The 22,913-nt window shown below is 42.7% G+C and overlaps 3 protein-coding genes and 1 pseudogene across 6 annotated transcripts in view; 3 read left to right on the top strand and 1 right to left on the bottom strand.

Annotated features, from left to right (window-relative positions):
• Positions 1-22,913, top strand: part of uba5 (ubiquitin-like modifier activating enzyme 5) — a 171,499-nt gene that overhangs the window by 17,013 nt on the left and 131,573 nt on the right. The gene's annotated exons all lie outside the window — the stretch shown is intronic.
• On the bottom strand, positions 1,114-12,701 carry derl1 (derlin 1). The gene is given in 8 exon segments (NM_001200984.1): positions 1,114-1,339; positions 1,685-1,795; positions 2,231-2,283; positions 2,376-2,471; positions 2,903-2,929; positions 3,034-3,098; positions 3,640-3,751; positions 12,385-12,701. Coding segments are annotated over 8 exon segments (759 nt in total). The 5' UTR covers positions 12,538-12,701; the 3' UTR covers positions 1,114-1,197.
• LOC108265168 (kinesin-like protein KIF3A) lies at positions 4,711-7,597 on the top strand (annotated as a pseudogene).
• nsmce2 (NSE2 (MMS21) homolog, SMC5-SMC6 complex SUMO ligase) lies at positions 8,412-22,658 on the top strand. Of its 4 annotated transcripts, none has more exons than XM_047151573.2 (7): positions 8,412-9,914; positions 15,282-15,400; positions 16,575-16,687; positions 16,761-16,914; positions 20,155-20,249; positions 20,786-20,892; positions 21,049-22,658. In XM_047151573.2, exons 1-7 carry the CDS (start codon positions 9,874-9,876, stop codon positions 21,158-21,160), a joined length of 741 nt encoding a protein of 246 aa, XP_047007529.1. In that variant the 5' UTR covers positions 8,412-9,873; the 3' UTR covers positions 21,161-22,658.

Below are 22,913 nucleotides of genomic sequence, written 5' to 3'. Positions count from 1 at the left end.
TCCAACCAGCACTAATAGGACAAATAGTTAGACGGAACAGCAGGAACATTTTATTTAACTTTCTTTTACTTTATACAATCACACACCATTTTCACTATGAAGAATAATTGTTTTTTTTTTGTTGTTTTTTTTTTACGCCTACGTCTTGTTCGGTTAGACAACTACAAGCCGCATCACCGTACCGTGTCATCTCTACCCTCGAAATGCTTGATAATGAATGATTCACTCGATATATACATGTTGGAGCATGAAACTACCGAAGCACAGCCTTTCTGCCTCTCAGCGCTTCGAGTCCCGCGTCTTCATAGCTTAATTATCGATACGCACAAGGTCAGTAGGATTTCAGCGCTTGCTTTAACGATCGTTGTTTAATGCGGTCATTACGTCAGGGTTTCTAGTTTCACGTTCGTTCACCCGAGTGTTTTAAATAATCAGACTTTATTTACATGGCACTCTATTGTGGTTTTAATTTATTTATTTATTTATTTATTTATTCATTCATTCATTCATTCTCTACCACCAGGTTACGAGTTAGGATCTCTAGGACGTTCTGACACCTACAGGCCGCATCTATAAGTATCGAATTGACATGACCTTAATTTCAGTAATTTCAGCTCAGACACGTGTGTGTTTTTTTTTAAAATTTATTCGTTTCCGTATTAAGACGGAAAGGTTACGCTTTATGGACTCGAACGAAAAGAAATGACATTTTGCTCGTAAAAGCGATCAACACAGGATTTGCACATCTTCGTCCAAAGAGGAAAAAAAAAACAAAAACAAGTAAATATTCTGTACATGATCAACAAGACGGTGAAAACTAAAAGCGTTCGGCGGATAAGTGTTTAACCTGAAGCCATCCCACGCTCCCGCAGTGTGCTAGATTTTAAAACGGACACGTTTCAGTCCTCGTCTCCTTTCTACAAACTCTGCCCGAGCTCCTCTTTGTGCGGGGCTGCCCGTGGACGGTGAGAAGTCCGGTCACAGAGCGACGTACGAGATCACGAGGAGTAAACGAACACGCTGACGAGGTGCGAAGGGGCGCCGTGTGATCGTCACCTTTTCATTCGTAGTCGGAAGGAGAGATACAAAAACTGAACCGAAGCCCAAACGTATGCAAAAACATGTGTCCTGCAGCAGTGCTTTATTATGTGCCTGGCGAGCATCAGTGTCCATGGAGGCTTCAGTCGGAGGACGTCCTCAGTCTTCCCCGAGCCGATTCCCTTGTCCCCAGTTGTGACGTCTACCGTCTCCTCCTGCTTGTTCCTGAGGAGCGCGTCTCCGGACGGGTGGGGCGCCGAATCCGGAAACTCCACCGTGTCGATTTGGAAACCACCGATAGCTGTGGAAAAACGAGACTGTTGAACGAATACTCTCGCCTCGACTAGACACGTTTAGTCAAAGCAGATGTTGTGTAACAGATGTTTGTCGTGTCTTACAGCACAACGGCAGCAGATGTGACGCCGAACAAGTGCGTAATGATCGTTGTGGAAACAGTGTAACGAGCAATAGCAGAATAAAGTCTGGAGGACCAGCTCAGTCACCTGATCACCTCACCGTACACATCTCTAGTTCTTAATACACGATCTCTCTTGTATAGGTTTAAACAGCTTTATCAGATTCATGAGAATATCGATTTATAGTGTTTTTGACCGAGACTGAAAATGCATCGAGACTGAGTGCTTACAGGGTCTGTGGCGTGGACAGGAAGGATCTGCCGTTCAGGTCCATGGGATATTTGAACATGAGGAAGAAGTAAAGATGGCCCACTAAATTTCCAATCAGCTCGTTCACAACCCTGAGGAGAGATTACGACAAAACCCAGATGGCAACTGTTAGATTTTCATCGACGGGAAATCCCCCAAACTCTTCAGAACAATAATTCTATGCCTTTAAACTTTAAATGCATGAGGCACTGAGGCAATTCTGCTCCCAAGGGCATGTTTTGTTGTCGCACAAATCACTCACGCTTGAGAATATAAATATCAGTTGCAGAAGTCGGTATAAAATAGGAGTCTTTAAGAGACTCCAAGTTTGGAAGCCAGACTGTCGCTGACTCTGTACAGCGGTGTGTGAGGATGACTAATCATAAGTACTTGTCTCATTCTTGCTACAAAAAAAAAAAAAGACACTGAAACAGACGTGGCATAACCCTGTCTTTTTTTCCCTTCTCCGCAAAGTGTTCTAAAAATCCACACGCTAAACTGTGAGAAGATAAAATGAAGGTTCTTACGAGCCACCGATGATGTAGTTGAATCCCAGGATGACCCAGGGGAGATAGCAGGCCTGCAAACATTTGCTACAAGTGTCAGAATGCTTTAAAAAGGTACTTCGATGCAGTCTGAAGAGATAATACATCTGCGAAATTGGATTTCTACCTTGAATCTCGTACCAAACCAGAAGGACACGATCATGTCTCGATTCATTTGGGCCCACACGTACAGCACGGACATGATCAGCGGGATCATCAGGAGCTGCGGGGAGAGGACGGGAACGACACGTTTTTTTTAAATGATTACATTTGTATTTCAGTCCGAGGTACACACGGACTCGTCTTTCGACAGCTGCACAGACGGATGAGGCTCTGAAATGTGTAACCAAGCACAAACGAGCAGCCGTAAGCACTACTGTCTGTCCGGGATCTTGTCCAAGATCACACTTTTTCCATTAAGAAGACCTTGACATTTAAAAAAAAAAAAAAAGATGCACTCGTCTTTCTACAGTCCCTCATCATACACTCCTTTATTTCCACTTCTCCAGCCGTGTGTCCCGACCGCGTGTGCGATTCCTAACGTTAAAAACTCGGTCCGGACAGGACTCCGTCGTTCCCTTTCGGCTCGAATACTGAACGAGTAGTGAGATGAACACGCTAACACCATCGAGGATAAAACAGACGACGACTTACCTGCATGTCCATCATCAGTCCTGTTATCTGGGTCATGTAGATAAGGACAATCACACATCCAGGACAAGGATCCAACATTTAATAAAACATTTTTTTTCAAACACACAAATATCGAAAGTCTAAAAGGATACAACGATGCAAATCCAGTTGAAGAGCAGCATATACACGTAGTCCGCTGGTCTTCCATCAAAGGCTCCTGGTGGAGGAACACGAGCTTAATGGAGTTCTGACTTCATAAAACAGTGGTGTTTATGTGTGTGATTAAAGGTTTGTAGCTTAATCATTTCATGCTGTGTTCACTCGCTTGCAATTCCTTTAACCTCTTTTTCCAACATTTACGCCAGAATGGTGGACCTTTTTAAAATAAATAAATAGGTTTATTTCAAACTAGGTTTATTTCAAACTATTTTACTAGTCCTTGTGATCCTTTAAACGATCCGGCGTTCGATTCGGTCTATCGTTTGTTTCTTTACATCTAAAGACAGCCGGATGTTCAGTTAGCGAGTGCGTGATTTAAATTTTATTCACGTTATCCTAAACTGATCTGGGACCAGTTTCACTGCGAAGAACTGAAGCCGACAGCAGACCCCTATTTTACACTAACAAACAACAACAACAAGCATTTACTTTAATATTGTTCATCCTTATTAATAAACTAACTTATTAATACATTTATTATTCAGATCTCTTCTTCATGGTGTAGGTCTGCTACGTGGAGGGCGGAGAGTTAAGCGTACCTGTTTCCAGTCTGGACGAGTATTGATACAGGAAGTACAGATTGACCATGTATAGAAAACCGGTTCCTGGCCCAACTGGGAAATACAGTGTCGAAGATATCGGTCTCCATATCTGCAGAAAGACCAAGTGATTAGTGACGCATGAAATCACTGGGCATCGTGGCGTTGTCCTACTCTAAAATTTGCACATCTGCTTCTAACAACACTTCACCGTCATTATTTCCCACATCAGTCTCCTGTAGTCTCACTGGCTCCATGAACCATGAGCTGTTTTTACACACGGATGTGTAACAAGGGTAAAGTTAGCTGAATTATCTACAACATCCAATAAGACGTTATACATTACAGTCGCTGTGCCCTCTGTGTAGTGGCAATGAATGGCAATAAATAAATACTAACCACTAATTATCTGATTACCTCGCTGGCTATTAGCAAAGTGCAGGACAGGCGAAATAAGCACAACTCTCATTATGTTCTACAGCTAGTAAAAACTATCGGAACGCCAGTGTTTAAGATTTTTGTTGTTGGCTACTTAAACAAGCAAACATTTCATCCTCTTTGAAACAGTACCTATTAATAACGCCGATACACGATCAAACGACACATAAAAATGACTTTTTGTAGCAATTTTCACAATTTAAATGAACGAAAAACAGATCAGGCACGTGGAAAAAAGTAAGTACACCCCTACGTTTATCACACCTTCAAATCCATAAAATTTCGAATCAGGTGTTGAAGATCGGGTGCCAGTGATTAGGACCTGCTTAGGGAGTGCAGGTGGAACCAGTCTTATATATACACCCCTCTCATATCTAGTGTCTGGTGTTCCCTTTGATATTGAGGTGTGTGGTGTCGTCATGCTAAGATTTAAAGAGTTCTGTAAGGCCTTCAGAAAAAAAATAAATTGTGGATGCCTATGAGCCTGGAAAGGGATTTAAAAAGATCTCCAAATTATTTGAAACACATCATTCCACTGAGAGGAAAATATTCTACAAATATGCGCAGATTTCAAACGACTGCTGATTAGTCCAGGACTGGCCGTCCCAGAAAATCCACCTCAAGAGCAGACCGTCTGATGCACAAAGAAGTCTCCAAGAACTCCCAAACTTTCATCACAGGATCTGCTAGTAAGTCTTGCAACTGTTGGTGTCAAAGTGCATGTTTCTACAATCAGAAAGAGATTGCACAAGTTTGACCTGCATGGGAGGCGAGCCAGGAAAAAGCTTGTGCAACACTACAGTTTGGCAATGAGCATATAGGCAAAGACTAGGCCTTTTAGAATAATGTGCTCTGGACAGACGAATCAAAGATAGAGTTGTTTGGCCACAGTAACAGCAGACATGTTTGGCGCTGACCATAGACAACTTTTCAGGAGAAGCATGGTGGTGGAAATGTGATGGTTTGGGGTTGCTTCTCTGCCTCAGGAACTGGACAGCCTGCATTCATTGATTCATCTAGGAATTCTGCATCATAGCAAAGAGTGCTTGAAGATAATGTGAGGTCATCTGTCTGAAAGTTGAAGTTGGACTGAAAGTGGACCTTTCAACAGGATAATGATCCTAAGCACACAAGAAAATCCACCAAGGAACGGCTCAAAAAGAAGAAATGGAGGGTTATGGAATGGCCTAGTCAAAGCCTGGATTTGAATCCCATTGACATGTTGTAGGGGATTTGAAACGGGCAGAACATGCAAGAAAACCCTCAAACATCATGCAACTGAAAGAATATGGCATGGAAGAGTGGTCAAAAATTCCAGCAACCTGGTGGACAATTATGCAAAACACCTACAAGAAATTATTTCACGTGCCCTACAGGAAATCCAAACTCACGCGCCTGCTGCAAGACGCTCTGGGAGGAGACTCTAAAACCGTGATGTGTGCAAACACTGGACGGGCGGACTACAACTATGATGAGACCATCAGCACCTTGCGCTATGCAAACCGTGCAAAGAACATCGAGAATAAAGCGAGAATCAACGAAGACCCTAAAGATGCGCTCTTACGCCAGTTTCAGAAGGAGATCGAAGAGCTCAAGAAAAAGTTGGAAGAAGGAGAGGAGATCTCGGGGTCAGAGGGCAGCGGCTCTGAAGAGATGGACAGAGGGGAGGAGGAGACTGCAGACGGTGGAGAGAGACGCGGGAAACGACGAGGAAGGAAGAAGGTGTCCCCGGACAAGATGGCAGAGATGCAGGTGAAGATCGTGGAGGAGCTAGACATGGAGGAGGAGCACAACAAGGCACGAGCAGAGCTGGAGAAGAGGGACAAAGACCTGCTCAAAGCCCAGCAGGAACACCACCTTTTACTTGAGAAGCTGTCTGCTTTGGACAAGAAGGTGATCGTTGGAGGAGTTGACTTGCTGGCCAAGGCACAGGAGCAGGGGAAGCTTCTAGAAGAATCAAACAACGAGCTGGAGGAACGGCGGAAAAGAGCCGAGCAACTCCGCAGAGAACTGGAAGAAAAGGAGCAAGAGCGTTTGGACTTTGAGGAAAAATACACCAGTTTGCAGGAGGAGGCCCAAGGCAAGACCAAGAAATTGAAGAAAGTCTGGACCATGTTGATGGTCAGAGATGGCGGATCTGCAACAGGAACGTCACCGAGAGATCGAGGGCCTGCTGGAGAACATCCGCCAGCTCGGCAGAGAACTCCGTCTGCGAATGCTAATCGTTGACGACTTTATCCCTCAGGAATACCAGGAAACGATTGAGAATCATGTACGCTGGAATGAAGACATAGGAGAATGGCAGCTGAAATGCGTGGCTTACACCGGGAACAGGAGAAAACAAACCCCTGTGCCAGATAAGAAAGAAAAGGATCCGTTTGAGGTGGATCCGTCTCACGTGTATCTTGCGTATACCGAGGAGAGCATGCGCCAGTCCTTGATGAGGCTGGAGAGGCCCAGGACTTCGAAGAGTGGCAAGGCCAGACCCAAGACTGGACGCAGGAAGCGGTCGTCCAGGCCAGACTCAAGACTGCCATCGAGTCCCTGCTACAGTGATCGTCTTCATTAGTTTCTGGCTGCAGGATCCGGGCCAGTCGTTTGCATAAGAACGGATTGATGTTGGATGTGTAAAGATGTAAGCATCTGGACAAAGGGTACTGAAGTTTTGGGGGAGAAACAGGTATTCGGTGTACATGTGCTGGAGTACTGCAGTTCTTTATGCGTGTTGTAAAAAACACTTATTCGTTTCAGAATGTGCATTCAGCAAATGATGATCGATTTCTTCTTTAACCTCAGCACACAACTGAAAGTGTTACTTGAGCTTCGGCTGATACGTGGTAGTTTCAGGCACGACACGGCTCCTCAGGATGTTTCTACACTGATGCCCTAGCTGATTAGCTTGTAGTCTTAAGCGAAGCTACTTCACGTGCTTGATGCTTCTACCGTTGGCCTTTTTGAGGTTCCTTTTTACTCTTTGAACTTGATGTATGTAACGTGTGCTCCTAACCTGATCAGGTGAGGGATTTGGCCTGAGAACGTGCATGCTGCTCAACATCAACTGTAGCGTTATTTAACACTGGCTAAATGCTTTCGCTTTCATTTCATCAGCACCCACATGCGCACTGTATTCGAAGATGAAACTTTGCATTTGCCATTGTTCATTTATTAGATTATTCACCTCATATTCACATGCCCCGATCACATCGGTATGTGTCGATTAAAGATAGACGGATAATATGGTCCGGAAAAAAATAAAAAAGCAGTTATTTCTGCAAAAGGCAATATTAACTTTTGAGGCCAAGGGTGTACATACTTTTTCCTCAGAAGAATACCACATCTACTGATATTTCTGCTGAATAAACGCTTGCTTAAAAAAAAAAGAAGAAGCTAATTTTCCTTGTGGTTTTGTTCAAGTATATCAACTTCATTAATCGGAAACTGATTCGAAGAAGCTCTAGCGTTTGCTTGTTTAAAATGTGCGCTACATACGGAGTAAACCCCAGGCTGTGATTTTTCATGGGCACTCACGCTGATCTGCCCACCACACAGAGAGTGATGAAGGCTTAGCTCTGGTTACCACCCACTTCAAATTTCCCAGAAATCAAAACAGGAAACTTTTATTCAATGATTTGTTTTGTAGAAGCTTAAAATTCACCATGACTTTGCACCAGGTATCTGGAGAGGTTCCTTCGATCGTCCTGAAATTTGAACTCAAAATGTTCCGATGACTGACGGAGAGAATTGACTGCTGAGCTACAACTGCAGCGCACATCTAACTGGCCAGAAATTAATCTGCTCAGTCATCCGTTTTAGCCGTGGTAACTCCCTGGCATGGAAAATGGGTCAGGAAACAACGGGCACCCCTCCCCCCTCACACACTTTTCTCTGTACATCTTCAGTATGAAGTAGGGCTGTGACGATTATAGCTTCTTTCCGTCCCGTTCTGACGACGTTAGTGACATAGTGTGACGGAGCGTTTGAAATATGCAATAAATCAGTTCGGCCTATTTTCTAAAGAACAAACAGACCCTGCTAAATTCACTGAGAACAGCTTAACTAAATCCGAGATGTTCAGAGAAGCAGTTGTTTTTGTGCTTAGAGTCAAGTCTCATGTATTTACTAAAATTTAAGGCCAACATGGGTTTTGCTGAACGCTGAAGACATTTGGGTGAACATGATGATGATGATGATGAACGATAGATCAGAATTTCAGCTTTAATTCAGAAAGGCTGAAGTGTCCTTGGGCAAGATGCTACCCCCCCACGACCCAGATGATGCTGCTACCACCCTCATGCTTCACAGTTGGTGAGCTTCAGCTTAAAAACCTCCCCTCGTACATCTTCATGGCCCAACAGTCCAATTTCTTCTTTCATCTGACCAGAGAACACTCCTCCAAAAGGCTGGGTCTTCATCCTGGTGATGATCAATCTTCAGTCTGACTTTTTCGTCGCTCTTGCACGACTTTGCCTTTCGGACCAGCGGTGAACGTACACACCTGGTACCTCCAACTCGGTCAACGCGGTGCATTAAACTTTTGACCCGCTGGAATTCCGATATAGTCGATCGGATCTTAAATAAGTCCGTTTCCAATCGATGACCTCGGATGTGAACAAACTAGATGCGCTAATTTACGTAAAATAAAACTGTATGATAACATGAACCGTGTGGAAAAACTGAGGTTGTGGAATTTCTTCTGCCTAGGTGTATGTAAACCTTTGGCCCCAACTGGATTATAAACTACAACTGCTAGAAATCAGGCTAGACAGAACACACTCTAACCAAACAAACTAATCCTACTTAGTGTGCTTTAATGTGTGTTATATAAAAGCGACTTATTGTCTAACGCTGCATTTATTCGATTTAGAAGCAAGGATGCCCTGCGATGGATTGGCACCCTGTCCAGGGTGTACCCCGCCTTGTGCCGATGCTCCCTGGGATAGGCTCCAGGTTTCCCCGCGATCCTGAAAAGGATCAAGCGGTATAGAAGATGGATGGATGGATACTTCTAGAAGAGAAAAGTCCCAGGTTCTTACAGGAGGCGTTGTAACATTTCCAGACAGGCAGGTGGTTCAGCTGCCTTGTAGCTCCAGGGTCCCCAGCTCAGGTTACTGTGTGTGCGTGGATTTTCTCCGGTTTCCTCCCACCTCCCAAAAACATACCAGAAGGTGGACTGGCTAAGAAACTCTCCATAGGGGTGTGTGTGTGTGTGTGTAAGGGGCACTGTGATGGACTGGACCTGTACTGCTGCAGTTTCTCCCTAACCTAGTAACACTCGCACTGATGTTGCACTGTAAACTGATATAGCGACGGCAGTGATACTAGTGTATTCAGTTATCGTGCACTTCGCCGCCTCACACCGCTCCACCCTGTCCTGAAGGTCTACATCTCTCTGTGCCGAGCTGCAGCCTGCAGTGCAGAGAAAAGTGAGTTAGAGAAAACACACACCACAGGACTGCATGGGAGGAGAACGAGGAACGAGGCTGAGAGAGACGAGAAAACAAATCGAACGGTCTCTCAATAGAAAACGGTGTGCTTGTTAAAGCCAAGTACGGTGTGTCTTGGACACTGAATGAAATATGAAACATTATTAACACATTCTGTGCTTGAAAGAACGTCCTGCTTTGCTTGACTGCTTCACTATTGCCAGATGTTCTCTCCAAAGCAATTCAAAAAGTGAGGCAGAATTCAATCTGAGCAAAGAGCTGAGGGTGAAAGGTCTTGTTGTAAGCTCTGAAGCAGTGCCGAGATGACTTCGGTTTCCAATCCGACTCATACAGTGCAGTGAAAGAAGGAACCATGTCGGCGTCAGAGTGCCGTAGCAGCTGTTCCTGCAGCAGGTAAATGTCGCGAGGGATCACATGGTGATCCGTGGTTTTGTTAAGTTATTAGAGATGTCTACAAACATCAAGGTACATTGTAAGATTTTACATTGTAAAAGGTTGACCACTGTACATCTGCTGCGCACTAGGCATCTAACACAATCCTGCTATGCCTTTCAAACAAATGAATACTTATATATATATATATATATATATATATATAAATGCACATGATCCAAATTGTTTGATCTCCAACTCAGTTTTGTACTGCTGTTTTAACTGTAGCACTAATGTTTTGGGGTTTTTTTTTTTAAATACTTTTTTGGTCTACCGAGTCCTGTGTATGTGTCAGCGTGTACCATACTCTGCAAATGTCTTCAGCATGATCCTACAGCCCGGCTACTGAAACCTAATGCAAATGATTTTGACTCGAAACTTTCAATTCTTATGAAATCATGTGAAAGACACGACGTTTTCAAATAAAAACAAAATGTCCCCAGTTTCAAAGCTGGAAGATGTACTCTACATATCCTCTTATTGGGAGCAAACAGGTAAACTTGTACAGGACATGCAGGTGAGGGGAAGCCTATAGTGTATATCCCGTATAGTAGAGTTGTGGTACTTGAGACTGGGCTGGTCATAACGCCGTTGAAATTTTATTATATATATATATATATATATATATATATATATATATATATATATATATATATATATATATATATATACACACACACACACATCTGTCGAAAAATATTTTCCCTCCACCACCCGAGACCATAAGATCATTTGCATGAACAAACAGCTTACAGTCGCAGTACAAACATGTAAGTGCACGTGGAGTTAAAGAGCACCTATACATTTCGAGTGACTATGTTTCCAGTTACTTCACCCTCTTGTGTTCATATAGGAAGCACAAGTAGAACTTGTAATATGTTCGCTCTCGGAAAGTTATACGAGCCAAAACAAATGCTCGTTTTGAATGCATTTCTATTTACCTGCTGAGTGATCGAATGAAAGGAAATGGGCAAATCTTGCAAATCTTCGTGCGTGTTATACTGGTTCTGTTGTATTTCTTGATTTTAAAAAAAAAAAAAAAAATCATTTATATAACTAGCTAAAAAATTACATTGCAGTGCCTACTAGAAGAATGGGTGATGTTTATTAACAGGTCCTGTGTGCTAATTTGCGCAAAAATGATCATCCCAAAGTGAGTTACTTCAACAGAAAGTTCATGGAGGGTCAGGACATTGTCTGGACTCGGCTGTGTGTGAGGTGGTGTTCTCTTCTTTAACCCGAGTCATACTGGCTCTTGACTCACTCTACTGGCCACGGTCTTGGACCCAACACTTCTTTACACTTTACAGTACTCTTGAGTAGGGAGCCATCTGAGATTTCACCCTGATTTATGCCAAACAAACAACTTAAATAAATAAATGAATACTAAATAAGTATTGTTTCTCGCCACAGATTTGGCAGTTCAAGCGGTTGAGTCCAGTGCATTCCGCACTTGCTGTGTTCTGGGCGCCATCTTGTGCCTCGGAAGGAAACACGGCTGCACCAAACCAGTCGTTCACTATTATAACAGTGTTATACTTATTTATACACTTATCCCTAATATGTGGGGTTTATTATTATTATTATTATTATTATTATTTTAAATACTATTTCTCTATTTTACTGTCATACAAACTCGTGGCTCCTCATTCAAAATTCGACTTTGTTTTCTCACTATATTCTCGAACTTTCAGAGGAATCCGCACAGAAACCTGCGCTGCTGAGCCAAACAAACAAACCCCAATAAAAACCCTCGTAGAATTTGTAATGGAAACTGTAATGGTCCCTGTGGGTCTCTACTGGTAATTTGTTGCCTTCTATTGGTGGCATGTTAGGTCTAGTGGACCTAAGGACCAGTAATGGTAATGGTTGGAACAGTTAACAGCGAAATGGCTTGTAATGGTATTTGTAGTGGAAACCATTAGAATTTCTGTGATGGTTTCTATTGGGGTTTTTTTTTGTTCCAGCATGGTGGACAGAAACCTGGACAGGCTATTACTACTACTACTACTACTACTACTACTAATAATAATAATAATAATAATAATTCTCACTTAGCACAGAAACTAAAACTAGTAATATGAGAAAGTGCTGGACGCTCAGAAACCCGGAAGTACTCATTATGGCTGGATCCTAAACCTTGTTTAGACTCACAGTGCACTGAATTATATCACTAACAAAGGGAGATCTGGATACAGTCTGTTAAATACATGTAGAGCCGCAGAAGGCTTCATTTTCTATACTTGTATACGCACTAGCAGTTCGCTGACAATCCCCGCTGTGCACTATGTAGTGGAGATCAGTGCCATTTGAGACACGACCCCACAGGCGATTTCCGGTGTGTGCTTCACTGCAGTACTGACACGCGGCCTATTGGCCTTATTAACACTCTAATCAGATTTACCCGGTTCACATGTTTGCTTGAACTCACCTGGAACTTATGAAAGAACTCCTGCGGCCACAGCACGAGATAGGCGGGACTGATCAAGCCCAGTTTTCCTATAAGCGGCACGATGATTGACCCCGCGAACCAGTAGCGCGTGAGGAACGGGACGCTCCTGAACCAGTCCCCGATGTCTGACATCTTTCCATATGATTATACACAGATCCCACCAGGTGTGTTTAATAACGCCTCCTGACTGGGGTATGAATATCCCTGTACGGCCGCGCTGGAGTCTGGTCGCAGCTGCTGAATCCTGTTTCGGTATCTTCTATTTTGGTTCAAACCTACTCTTACTCCATTTACAATGACGTGGCCGCGCACGAAACGCTACTTTCCCCCACCCGTTTTCCGCCCTAGCAATCTTCCGGCGTCATTAGAGTCTCTCATAGGTACGAAGTCACATGGGGTTAAAGGGGATATCCAATCAGGAAGCTGCTCGTGGGTACTGCTCCCGCTTTCAGCCAATCACAATGTAGGAGGCGGAGATTGTCATAACGCGAGTGGGGACAAAAAATAACTCGAATCGAGACATCCTAGTAGTGGTTCTCGGCTTTTGTGTGCGAGTGTCACGATAAAAGCCGCCGTCTAGCAACAGGATTTTTCATATAAAAGGTTAACATCGTGACCCTGACGATAATAAAGCGGTTACTGAACAGGAATGAACGAGTGACTTACAGTTTATAACCCCCCCATTCCAAGCATTTCCATTTAGATTCCAAATGGATGTTCAAATCTGACAAAAATCACATTGTCCATGTCAATGTGGGGTTCCTCCGGATTCTGTGGGTTCCTCTGGATTCTGTGGGGTTCCCCCGGATTCTGTGGGGTTCCTCCAGATTTTGTGGGTTCCTCTGGATTCTGTGGGGTTCCCCCGGATTCTGTGGGTTCCTCCGGATTCTGTTTGGTTCCAACAGATTCTGTGGGGTTCCTCTTGTGCTCACTGTTAAATTGCCCCTAGGTGAGAATGAGTGTGTGAGTGTGTGCATGATGTTAGGGTCCCGAGCTGAAGGGAAACTGTAATACTACAGCACACAACATCCTATACAGTTCTGTGCTTCCAACAGTTTGGATGAACTCCCACATATGAGTGTGATGATCAGGTGTCCACAAACCTTTGACCATCTAGTGTATGTTGTTTGTAGGAGTGTGCTGTTGTAGCCTAAGAATTTCATCGCATGACGTTCGTCTCACACCTTCAGGGTTGGAGGTTTGATTCCCGCCACTACCCTGTGTGTGTGGAGTTTGCATGTTCTCCCCGTGCTGCGGGGGTTTCCTCCGGGTACTCCGGTTTCCTCCCCCAGTCCAAAGACATGCACGGTAGGCTGATTGGCATGTCTAAAGTGCCCATAGTGTGTGTAATTGTGCCCTGCGATGGATTGGCACCAGGGTGTACCCCGCTTTGTGCCCCATGCTCCCTGGGAAGGCTCCAGGTTTCCTGCAACCCTGAAGGATAAGCGATATAGAACATGGATGGATGGATGGATGTTTGCTCTGTATTCTAAATAAACCTGGACCTGAAGATGTTTTGAAAGCACATTTCTGAGGTCAGTTGTACTTTAATTGTAATGGGGTGAAAAGTAAATTTATGGTTGCTTGATTGTTGTGGTAAATTAACTATAATATCTGGAGAATATAATATATAATTAGTAATTCATTCATTCATTTATCTTCAGTAATTACTTGATCCTAATCGGGGTCGTTGTAGATTCAGAGCCTGTCCTTGCATATATCCTGGATGGGACACCAGTCCATTACAGGGCACACACACACACACACACACACACACACACACACACATTCACATACGCTTTCACATCTTGTTGCTATTTAATGTAGCCAGTCCACCTACTGGAAACCAGTTTACACATGGTGAGAACATGTGAAACTGGGAGATGGCAAGACTACCTGCTACAGCACCTCAACTATTATTATTATTATTATTATTATTAATATTATTATTATTATTGGACGCACGGTGGCTTAGTGCACGTTCGCCTCACACCTCCAGGGTTGGGGGGGCCATGGTCCTGTGTGTGCGGAGTTTGTATGTTCTCCCTGTGCTGCGGGGGTTTCCTCCGGGTACTCCTGTTTCCTCCCCCAGTCCAAAGACATGCATGGTAGGCTGATTGGCGTGTCCAAAGAGTCCATAGTGTATGAATGGGTGTATGAGTGTGTATGTGATTGTGCCCTGTGATGTATTGTCACCCTGTCCAGAGTGTACCCCATCTTGTGCCCGATGCTCCCTGGGATAGGCTCCAGGTTCCCCACGACCCTGTAGGATAAGTGGTATAGAAAATGGATGGATGGATTATTATCATTATTACTACTACTAGTAGTAGTAGTTTTAAAACTACTACTTACTACTAATAATACTAGTAGTACTCAAACTACTACTAATAGTAATAGTAGTATTAGTAGTAACGGAAAAATTCACAACCGCTTTTAGAGACTTTTATTTTGCCGTCAAAAACCCGGAAGCTTTTCTTGTGGCGCGTTACTTTGGAGCGGTGGTGAGCTGCTAATAAAATTAATTTGTTCAAGTTCTGGGTGTTTTATAGTACGATTTTTGACAGGCGTATTATAGACACGATGTTACTGCGTTTTTAACGGTGCAATAGGATAATCAATTCACAACCACTTCCGCTTGCTTAGCTGGCTAACGGTGCTAACCTGTAAACAAACCAAACTCAGAGGCGCCTTCTCAAAGAGTGCGTACTAGCACACTTCCAAATAGTATGACAAAATAGTACTCCACATACAGGAATACATCTCTCTCTCCCTCTCTCCATCTCCCCCTCCCTCTCTCTCTCTCTCTCTCTCTCTCTTTTCCCCCCTCCTCCTTTCCATCTCCCCCTCCCTCTCTCCTTAATGAAACACTATTCCAGAGAGATGTCCCTGAACACCATTCAGCCCCAGCTGTCCTCTCTGAAGACATGTCAGACGGACATCAGCACAGGGATGGACATTGTGTCAGAAGTCGCTCTGGATCTGGTCGAAGCTCAAGGTGACTTTAACAGTAATGAGTGAGGAATAAACATGTGGGGGCGTGCTGTTGTAGGAAAATAAGCAACGACGGATTGGTCCTGAGGGTTTTATTCCTAGTGTACTACAGCAGTTTACCAACATTTACTATGTATTAGTATGGATTAAAGAACAACACGTCGTACTTTTTAACCGTTAATAGTTACATTTAGTTCCTGTTAACACTAAACTTTATAACAGTTCTGAGCACATGTACCTCCGGCTGTTACGAAGTGCTGACACTGGAGACTCCTTCCAAAATGTCTTCTCACATAAGACTGCACCATATTGTACCATATATGTGTAGGAGGTTTTGTTGTTGTTGTTAAATGCATGATTTATTACTAGACCTGTGGAGCTTCCATCAAACACTACCGGTCAAAAGTTTAGACACGCTCGTTCTGTATTTTTATTTCAGCACACATTTTAGAATGATAATAGTCATCCAAATAAAAATTAGCATCTTTAGAGTAGACACCCTTTTTGCCTAGATTTTCCTGAGATGCTTTTTAAACAGTATTAAAGGAGTTCCCACCGACGCTGGACTCTTATTGGCTGCTTTTCGGAATGTTTCGCTCCGAGTCGTCTGTTTAAAAAAAAAAAATATTTTTTGTAAATAAAATGTTAGTTTTCTGATGAATATGTTAGCACAGTTATATTTTTGTCTCTGACACCAATTTCAAACGTTTAATCACACACCTTCAGATCAAAAGTTTTTTAAGATCATAAGAAACGTTTAAGTCAGGGGTGTCCAAGGTTATCCGGAAAGGGCCGGTGTGGGTGCAGGTTTTCATTCCAACCAAGCAGGAGCCACACCTGATTCCACCTGTTTAATCAGTTGATCCTGGCTTTCAATAGACTCAGGTGTGGCTTCTGATTGGTTGGAATGAAACCCTGCACCCACACCGGCCCTTTCCGGATAACCTTGGACACCCCTGGTTTAAGTCAAGTGTCTCCAAACTTCTGACCGGAAGTGTACAAGTACCTATGAATTAGTTGTTGCAGTAGAACATATTAGACCATGCACATTATTATACACCTGCAGTTATAGACCTGTGTATCAGCTTTCACAAGTTGAAATAACTCGGTTTCCTTATATAGATGAGAAGTATTAATATTGTCCACACTTTAAAAAAAAATTTTTTTTTTTATTGCAGCTACAGATGACAGTCCAGGTCTGAAGAAACTGGATCAGATGATGTTGGAATGTGCCAAACTGGACAGAGAGATCAACTGCTTTGTGGAATCTGTCGAGCAGATGGTTGCTCAGGTTGGTATTTTTGCTCCTTGTGACATCACAGTGTTGCTTTCCAGTTTTCTCACCGAGCTCCCACTTATTGTAGGTGAGACACGAGCCTCCAGACGCCATGTTCAAGCTGAAAGACTCAGTAAAGGAGCGATTTGCTGAACGAACGGCTGCGGTCTCCGATGCTGACGTTGAAAAACACAGTAAAGTGGTAGCCTTCCGAGACAGCATCAGGAAATCTCTGCAGCAAGGTAATCCTCATTATTCCTGCAGGTGATCAGATGATTCCCTGGTGCTCAGTCCCATTAGTTTCTGGTTCAGAGGGGATTTAGTCTTGGCCAATTCCAGCTACCTACTGGTGTGAGCGAAGGGTAATGTGCTTCCTCCGAGATACATGACGCTGCCAGTCAGCTGCATCTTTTTGAACAGCCGCATCACACCTGGAGGAAAACACTGTCCGCTTCCTTTTACATGCATGAGCGCACGGACACTCAAGATTGGCCAGTGTCACTGTGATTGACAGTGTACCATCCCTCCCACACTAATGTAAATTGACCGATGGCACCATCAGTTGATTTGGAAGAGGAAGTTGCTTAGATGCATTTGTGAGAAAATCACTTTCTGTTTGTTTGAGAGTCGAGTTTTCCTTTTCAGGGCAGATTGTGTTTGTTTGCGAAATGCTATATTTATTTGTTTCGTCTTGCCCCAGAATAGTGAAGGGGACACTACACTGTAAAAACAGCACCGTCTTTTGGATGAGACATTAAACTGAGGTCCTGACTCTCTGTGGTCATTAAAAAATCCCAGGACACTTCTCGTAAAGAGTCGGGGTATAACCTCTAGTCCTGGTGAAATTCCCCCACTGGCCCTTCTCTATCACGGCCCCCTAATAATCTCCATCTCTGAATGGATTACATCACTCTCTCCTCTCCACTAATAGCTGGTGTGTGGTGGGCGCTCTGGCGCACTATGGCTGCCGTCACATCATCCAGGTGGATGCTACACACTATTAGCAGTTGATGAGACCCCCCACCCAACTCCACCCCACCCCACTCCACCCCATACTACGTAAAGTGCTTTGAGTGTCTAGAAAAGCGCGATATGAATGTAACTAGGTAACGCTTTCAAAAGTTATGAAATAATGTCATCATTGCGATTTAGTTTAATATTGTGCTAAAAATCTGAGAGAACCTTTAATTGGAGCATCTATCCTACGAAAATAAAACGTCCCCAAAACATCCCAGATCCTCGTTATTAAATGTTTTTGGTTAAAATTCTGTTTTACAATACCACACATCCTATAATGCTTGAGAGATGGGAGAATACAGAGCAGGAATCTGAGACCTTTCCTCGGTACACGTTCTCTCCAGATGCTCCAGGGTCCTTCTTCCTCTCTTGTGGCGTCTTCTCCTTTCTCTTCAGTGGTTTTTCAGATCATGGCACTGGCGTGTCCATGTCAAATGCTTCATTTTGTGGTCCTTCAACCATATTTGTGTAGATCCGGACATATGTTTCAGATCATTGTCCTATAGGAAGACCCAACCATGACTCATTTGTAACCTCTTGGCAGAAGGAACTGGATTTTCATTTAAAATCTCCTGCTGCTCCTACATCATGCTACATGGTGTATCCTAACAAGGTTCCCAGGGCCTTTGGAGAAACCCAGTTCCACAACACCCCAGATCCTCCACTATACATTTGATTGTTTTCTGTATCCTGTGTAACAATCTTTCCTTTTACACCAATGTCTAAACATAGAATACCGTTTCAGTCAAAGTTACAGTAGAGTCTAGCAAACTGTTGGCTCTTATTTATTTATTTATTTTATGGTTAGATGAAGAGATTTTTATTGTGTTTTCATAAAAAAAAAAAATAAATCCCCATGTTGATGACTGAGTGAATGGTGAGTTTTTGTACCAAATAAAAATGGTGTATTTTGCAGTATAATTGTTGTAAAAGAAATCAGTGTGTTAATTAGCCAAAAGGTGATAAACCTCCCTGTATTTATTTTGTGTCTAAATGTATGACAACCTGGCTTGACTCTAATCTGAGACACAGCTGCAGTCAAAATGATTCCACCCCCATTGCAGATCAGGTTTATTGTCAAACTTTACAGACTTTCAGCTGTTTGCAGTGAACAAATCAAACAAAAGCAATTGAAATAGTTCAACACAACGAATGCCTCAAGCGGTTTCCCCAAATTCAACTGAAAATGCAAATTATAATGACTTCTCCAGTTTCAAAATAATTCAACCCCCTGAACAGAATCCCTCACAACAGCACAAATATGTAAAATGGGTGTTGTCTCAAGCACACCTGATGCAACTAATCAAGGGCTTCATTAGTTGCACCAGGTGTGCTTGAGCTGGAACACATGAAATACCTGAACTGGCTAGGGGTAGAAAATGTATAAAATACCTGGACGGGGCAGAAAAGGGAAGCTGCAAGCAGATTTCTGAGAAAGCAGGTTGTGAAAAACCCTCGAGTGACTGCAAAAGACCTGCAGCAAGACTTGGTGGTAACAAACAGTAAGGTTTCAGTGAGCACAGTAAGGCGCGTACTAGACAATGCCAGAACTCCAAGACGTACATCACTACTGACCCAAGAGAACAAGAAAAATCGGCTCAAGATCATATAAATAAGCCACAGAAGTTTTGGGATTCTGTTCTGTGGAGCGATGAAACAAAACTGGAAGTTTTCAGCACGATGGATCAGCGGTATGTCTGGAGGAAGAAGAATGAATAAAGAACACTCTGTCCACAGTCGAGCATGGTGGTGGCTCGGTGTTGCTCTGGGGCTGCCTTACATTCTCTGGCACTGGAAACCTGCAGCGTGTGGAAGGCGAGATGGATTCATTGAAGTATCAGGAAACCCTAGGAGAAAACCTCATGCCATCTGTGAGGAAGATGAACCTTGGGCATCATTGGACCTTCCAACAGGACAATGATCCCAAGCATACCTCAAATTCTACCAAGGCTTGGTTGCAGAAGATTCTACAGGGAAGATTCTACAGGGCCATCACAGTCACCTGACTTGAACCCCATAGAAAATCTCTGGTGGGATTTGAAGAAGGTGGTTGCAGCACGCAAACCCAAGAATATTACTGAACTGGAGGCCATTGCTCATGAGGAATGGTTTAAGATTCCTCAGGAACACTGCCAGAAGCTTTGCATCTCGTTTGCAGCAGGTCATAACAGCAAAAGCGTGCTCTACTGAGTACTAAAGATGCTTACCAAGAAGGGGTTGGGTAATTTTGAAACTGGAGAAGTCATTATAATGATACGTCATCATTTTCAGTTGAATTTGGGGGAAACCACTCGAAGCATTCGTTGTGTTGAACTATTTCAGTTGCTTTTGTTTGATGTGTTCATTGCAAACAGCTGAAAGTCTGTTTGCAAAGAGTCTCAATTTTGATTACAACTGTACTTATTCATGCAACTGTACATATATATGCATGTTATATACACATGTAATACTGTGTGTGTGTGTAGTAAATCAGATGGCAGGAGGAAGTGTAGAAGAGGAGCTGGATGAAGACATTGCTGTAACACAGAGCCAGACGAACTTCACATGTCCTCTTACCCAGGTATATAAACATCCATAAAAGCCTAGACGTCTCAGCCAATCAGTATGAAGTCTAGCTCTAACAGTCTGCTATTAATGCTGTCCTAATACTTTAAGGGATAGTTCACCCAAAAATGAAAATTCTGTCATCATTTACTCACCTCATGTCGCGCCAAACCCATAAGACTTTGGTTCATCTTCGGAACACAAAGTCTTATGGGTTTGGAGCGAAATGAGGTGAGTAAATGATGACAGAATTTTAATTTTTGGGTGAACTATCCCTTTAATACAAAGCATTCGTCTTAAAAATCTTTGTCCATAGTGTTGATCTTAACGTTTAACTTTGGTACTCTCAGGTGAACAGGGCCAAAACATCACCTCTGTAATAATAGAGGATTTATTTATTTAATAATAATTTAAAAAATACATTAAAAAAAAAAGATTGTTTATTAGAGCTGAGTTGAGAATATTTTTAAACCATTTTGTTTTTAAGAAAAAGTTTTGTACTGAACAGAGGATAAAGATTATGATGTTATATAACCTGTATGTTGCTGACAGGTTGAAATGGTCAATCCAATGAAAAACAAGAAGTGCCAGCATTACTACGATCAGGAGGCCATTCTGTCCGTCATTAAGATGAAGCATACCAATAAGAAGAAATGTCGGTAAGCTGAAGCAAAATTGAAACCGCTAAAACTGAAGTCTAAAGATAAAAGTGCACTTTTTTTCATTTAGCAGCAGGTAACACCTGGAAATATTTCTACGGTATCCTAACAAGCAGCACTAACTTTCCCTTTTCTTGGACTGGTTTATTCCATCAGCTGTCCCGTGGTCGGCTGTGGAAACATGGACGTCAAGGAATCAGATCTGGAATCAGACCCGGTTATGAGGAGAATGATACAGAACTATAAGAGACAGAGTGGAAAGAGCTGAGTCGGACTCGGGGACTCGAGGCATATATATAACTTCACCCATTGAGCAAATGCAAAAAAAAAAAAAAAAAAGTAAATAAATTAATTTTTCAAAAAAACAATTAAATGTTAAATATGTATGTTCATGATCATGTCTGCGTTCATCAATCTAGACATATTCATACATGACTCGTGCAGGGATTTTATTCACTGTGGACTTGACTCATTGTTAATCCCTGTAAAAACATGTTTTATTTCTTTCACATTCACAAACTTCAAACCAGAGCCTGATTTTTATTCTGTAGAAACGTTACTGTAATATAATTCAGATCTTACAACAGCCATGAAAGTTCATCGTCTTTCCTCAAATCGCACTGCATGAGAAGGTGAACACTGCAGGATACTAACACCATCAGGGGTCCTACACAATATTCTGGTGTTGGTAACAATTCACAGTGCAAATCGTATTTTTGTCTGCACCTTACCAGGTTTCCCACTTCATCGCGACCATTCAAACTCTCTGTGGAAACGGAGTGTTTTAGGAAACGGTTCCTGACGTGACTCTAAAAAGCACCTCGGGCGTCCGTGTCCTATTTTTTCTGTAAAGTTTTTCAGAAGCGGGATTGATCGGGACGAGACAGTACCCTCCGTAGTGGAGTTTTTCCCTTCAACAGGTCTCCTGCTGGACACTGAAGTTAAGAAAACTCAGATTTTCACCTTTGTAAATTGGACTGAATCCCTTTAAACACCAGCAATGCCAACGGTGCGTATAAATCCAGTTGCATTTAGCATGAAGGATGAAATTTTACTTAAAGCAGGTTTTATTGGTTCTTCTCATCATTCCAGCCCCTCATAATGACTTAAAGTAATTACAATAAATTCTACTTGTATTTTTAAAAAAAAGGAATTCCTGATTTGACCTGGTATTGAAAACACTTGCGTGATTATGAATGTGAACCAGCATATAAATTTGGCCCAAGGCCAATCCAAGCTCTGACGATTTTTTTTTTTTTTCCTAGTCAGAGACAAAGGGACACGGAAACGTTCTTGGCATTACAGTACAGCGCACTACCACTTAGAGATGAGAGATCTTGCATAAGAGAGAGCTTGTTCTCTGCTTTTATTTTATACCTGAACATTGACAGGGACAGAGAGTAAATTACACTGGGGGAAATAAGTATTGGACGCATCAACATTTTTTTCAGTGAATATATTTCCAATGAGGTTATTCACATGGAATTTTCACCAGACAGCAGTATTAACTCAAGAAATCCACACATTAAAGTCCATAAATGAAGTTATGTGTAATAAAGAGGAATGACACGGGGAAAAATGACACGCTAACGGAAATGTATTTAATACTTAGTGGAGAAGCCTTTGTTTGTATTGACGGCTTCAAAACGTTTCCTGCATGAAGAAATGAATGGGCCGCAGTGTTCAGGTGTGATTTTGGCCCATTCTTCTAAACATATTGTCTTTAAATCTTGTTCAGTTGGATTCAAGTCAGGTTATTGACCTGGCCATTCTAACACCTTAATTTTTTTCTCAGAAACCAATCGAGAGTTTCCTTTGCTGTATGCTTTGGATCGCTGTCCTGCTGGAAGTCCACCCACATCTCATCTTCATCATCCTGGTGGATGGCTGCAGATTCTTCTCAAGACTCTCCCGGTAAAGGGTTCTATTCATCGTTCCTTCAGTTATATGCAGTCCGCCAGTACCATGCGATGAAAAACAGCCCCACACCATGATGCTTCACCTCCACACTTCACTGTTGG

This window comes from Ictalurus punctatus, chromosome 1, assembly GCF_001660625.3.
Source record: "Ictalurus punctatus breed USDA103 chromosome 1, Coco_2.0, whole genome shotgun sequence".
Classification (NCBI taxonomy): domain Eukaryota; kingdom Metazoa; phylum Chordata; class Actinopteri; order Siluriformes; family Ictaluridae; genus Ictalurus; species Ictalurus punctatus.
This window is presented reverse-complemented; position numbering and strand designations above follow the sequence as displayed.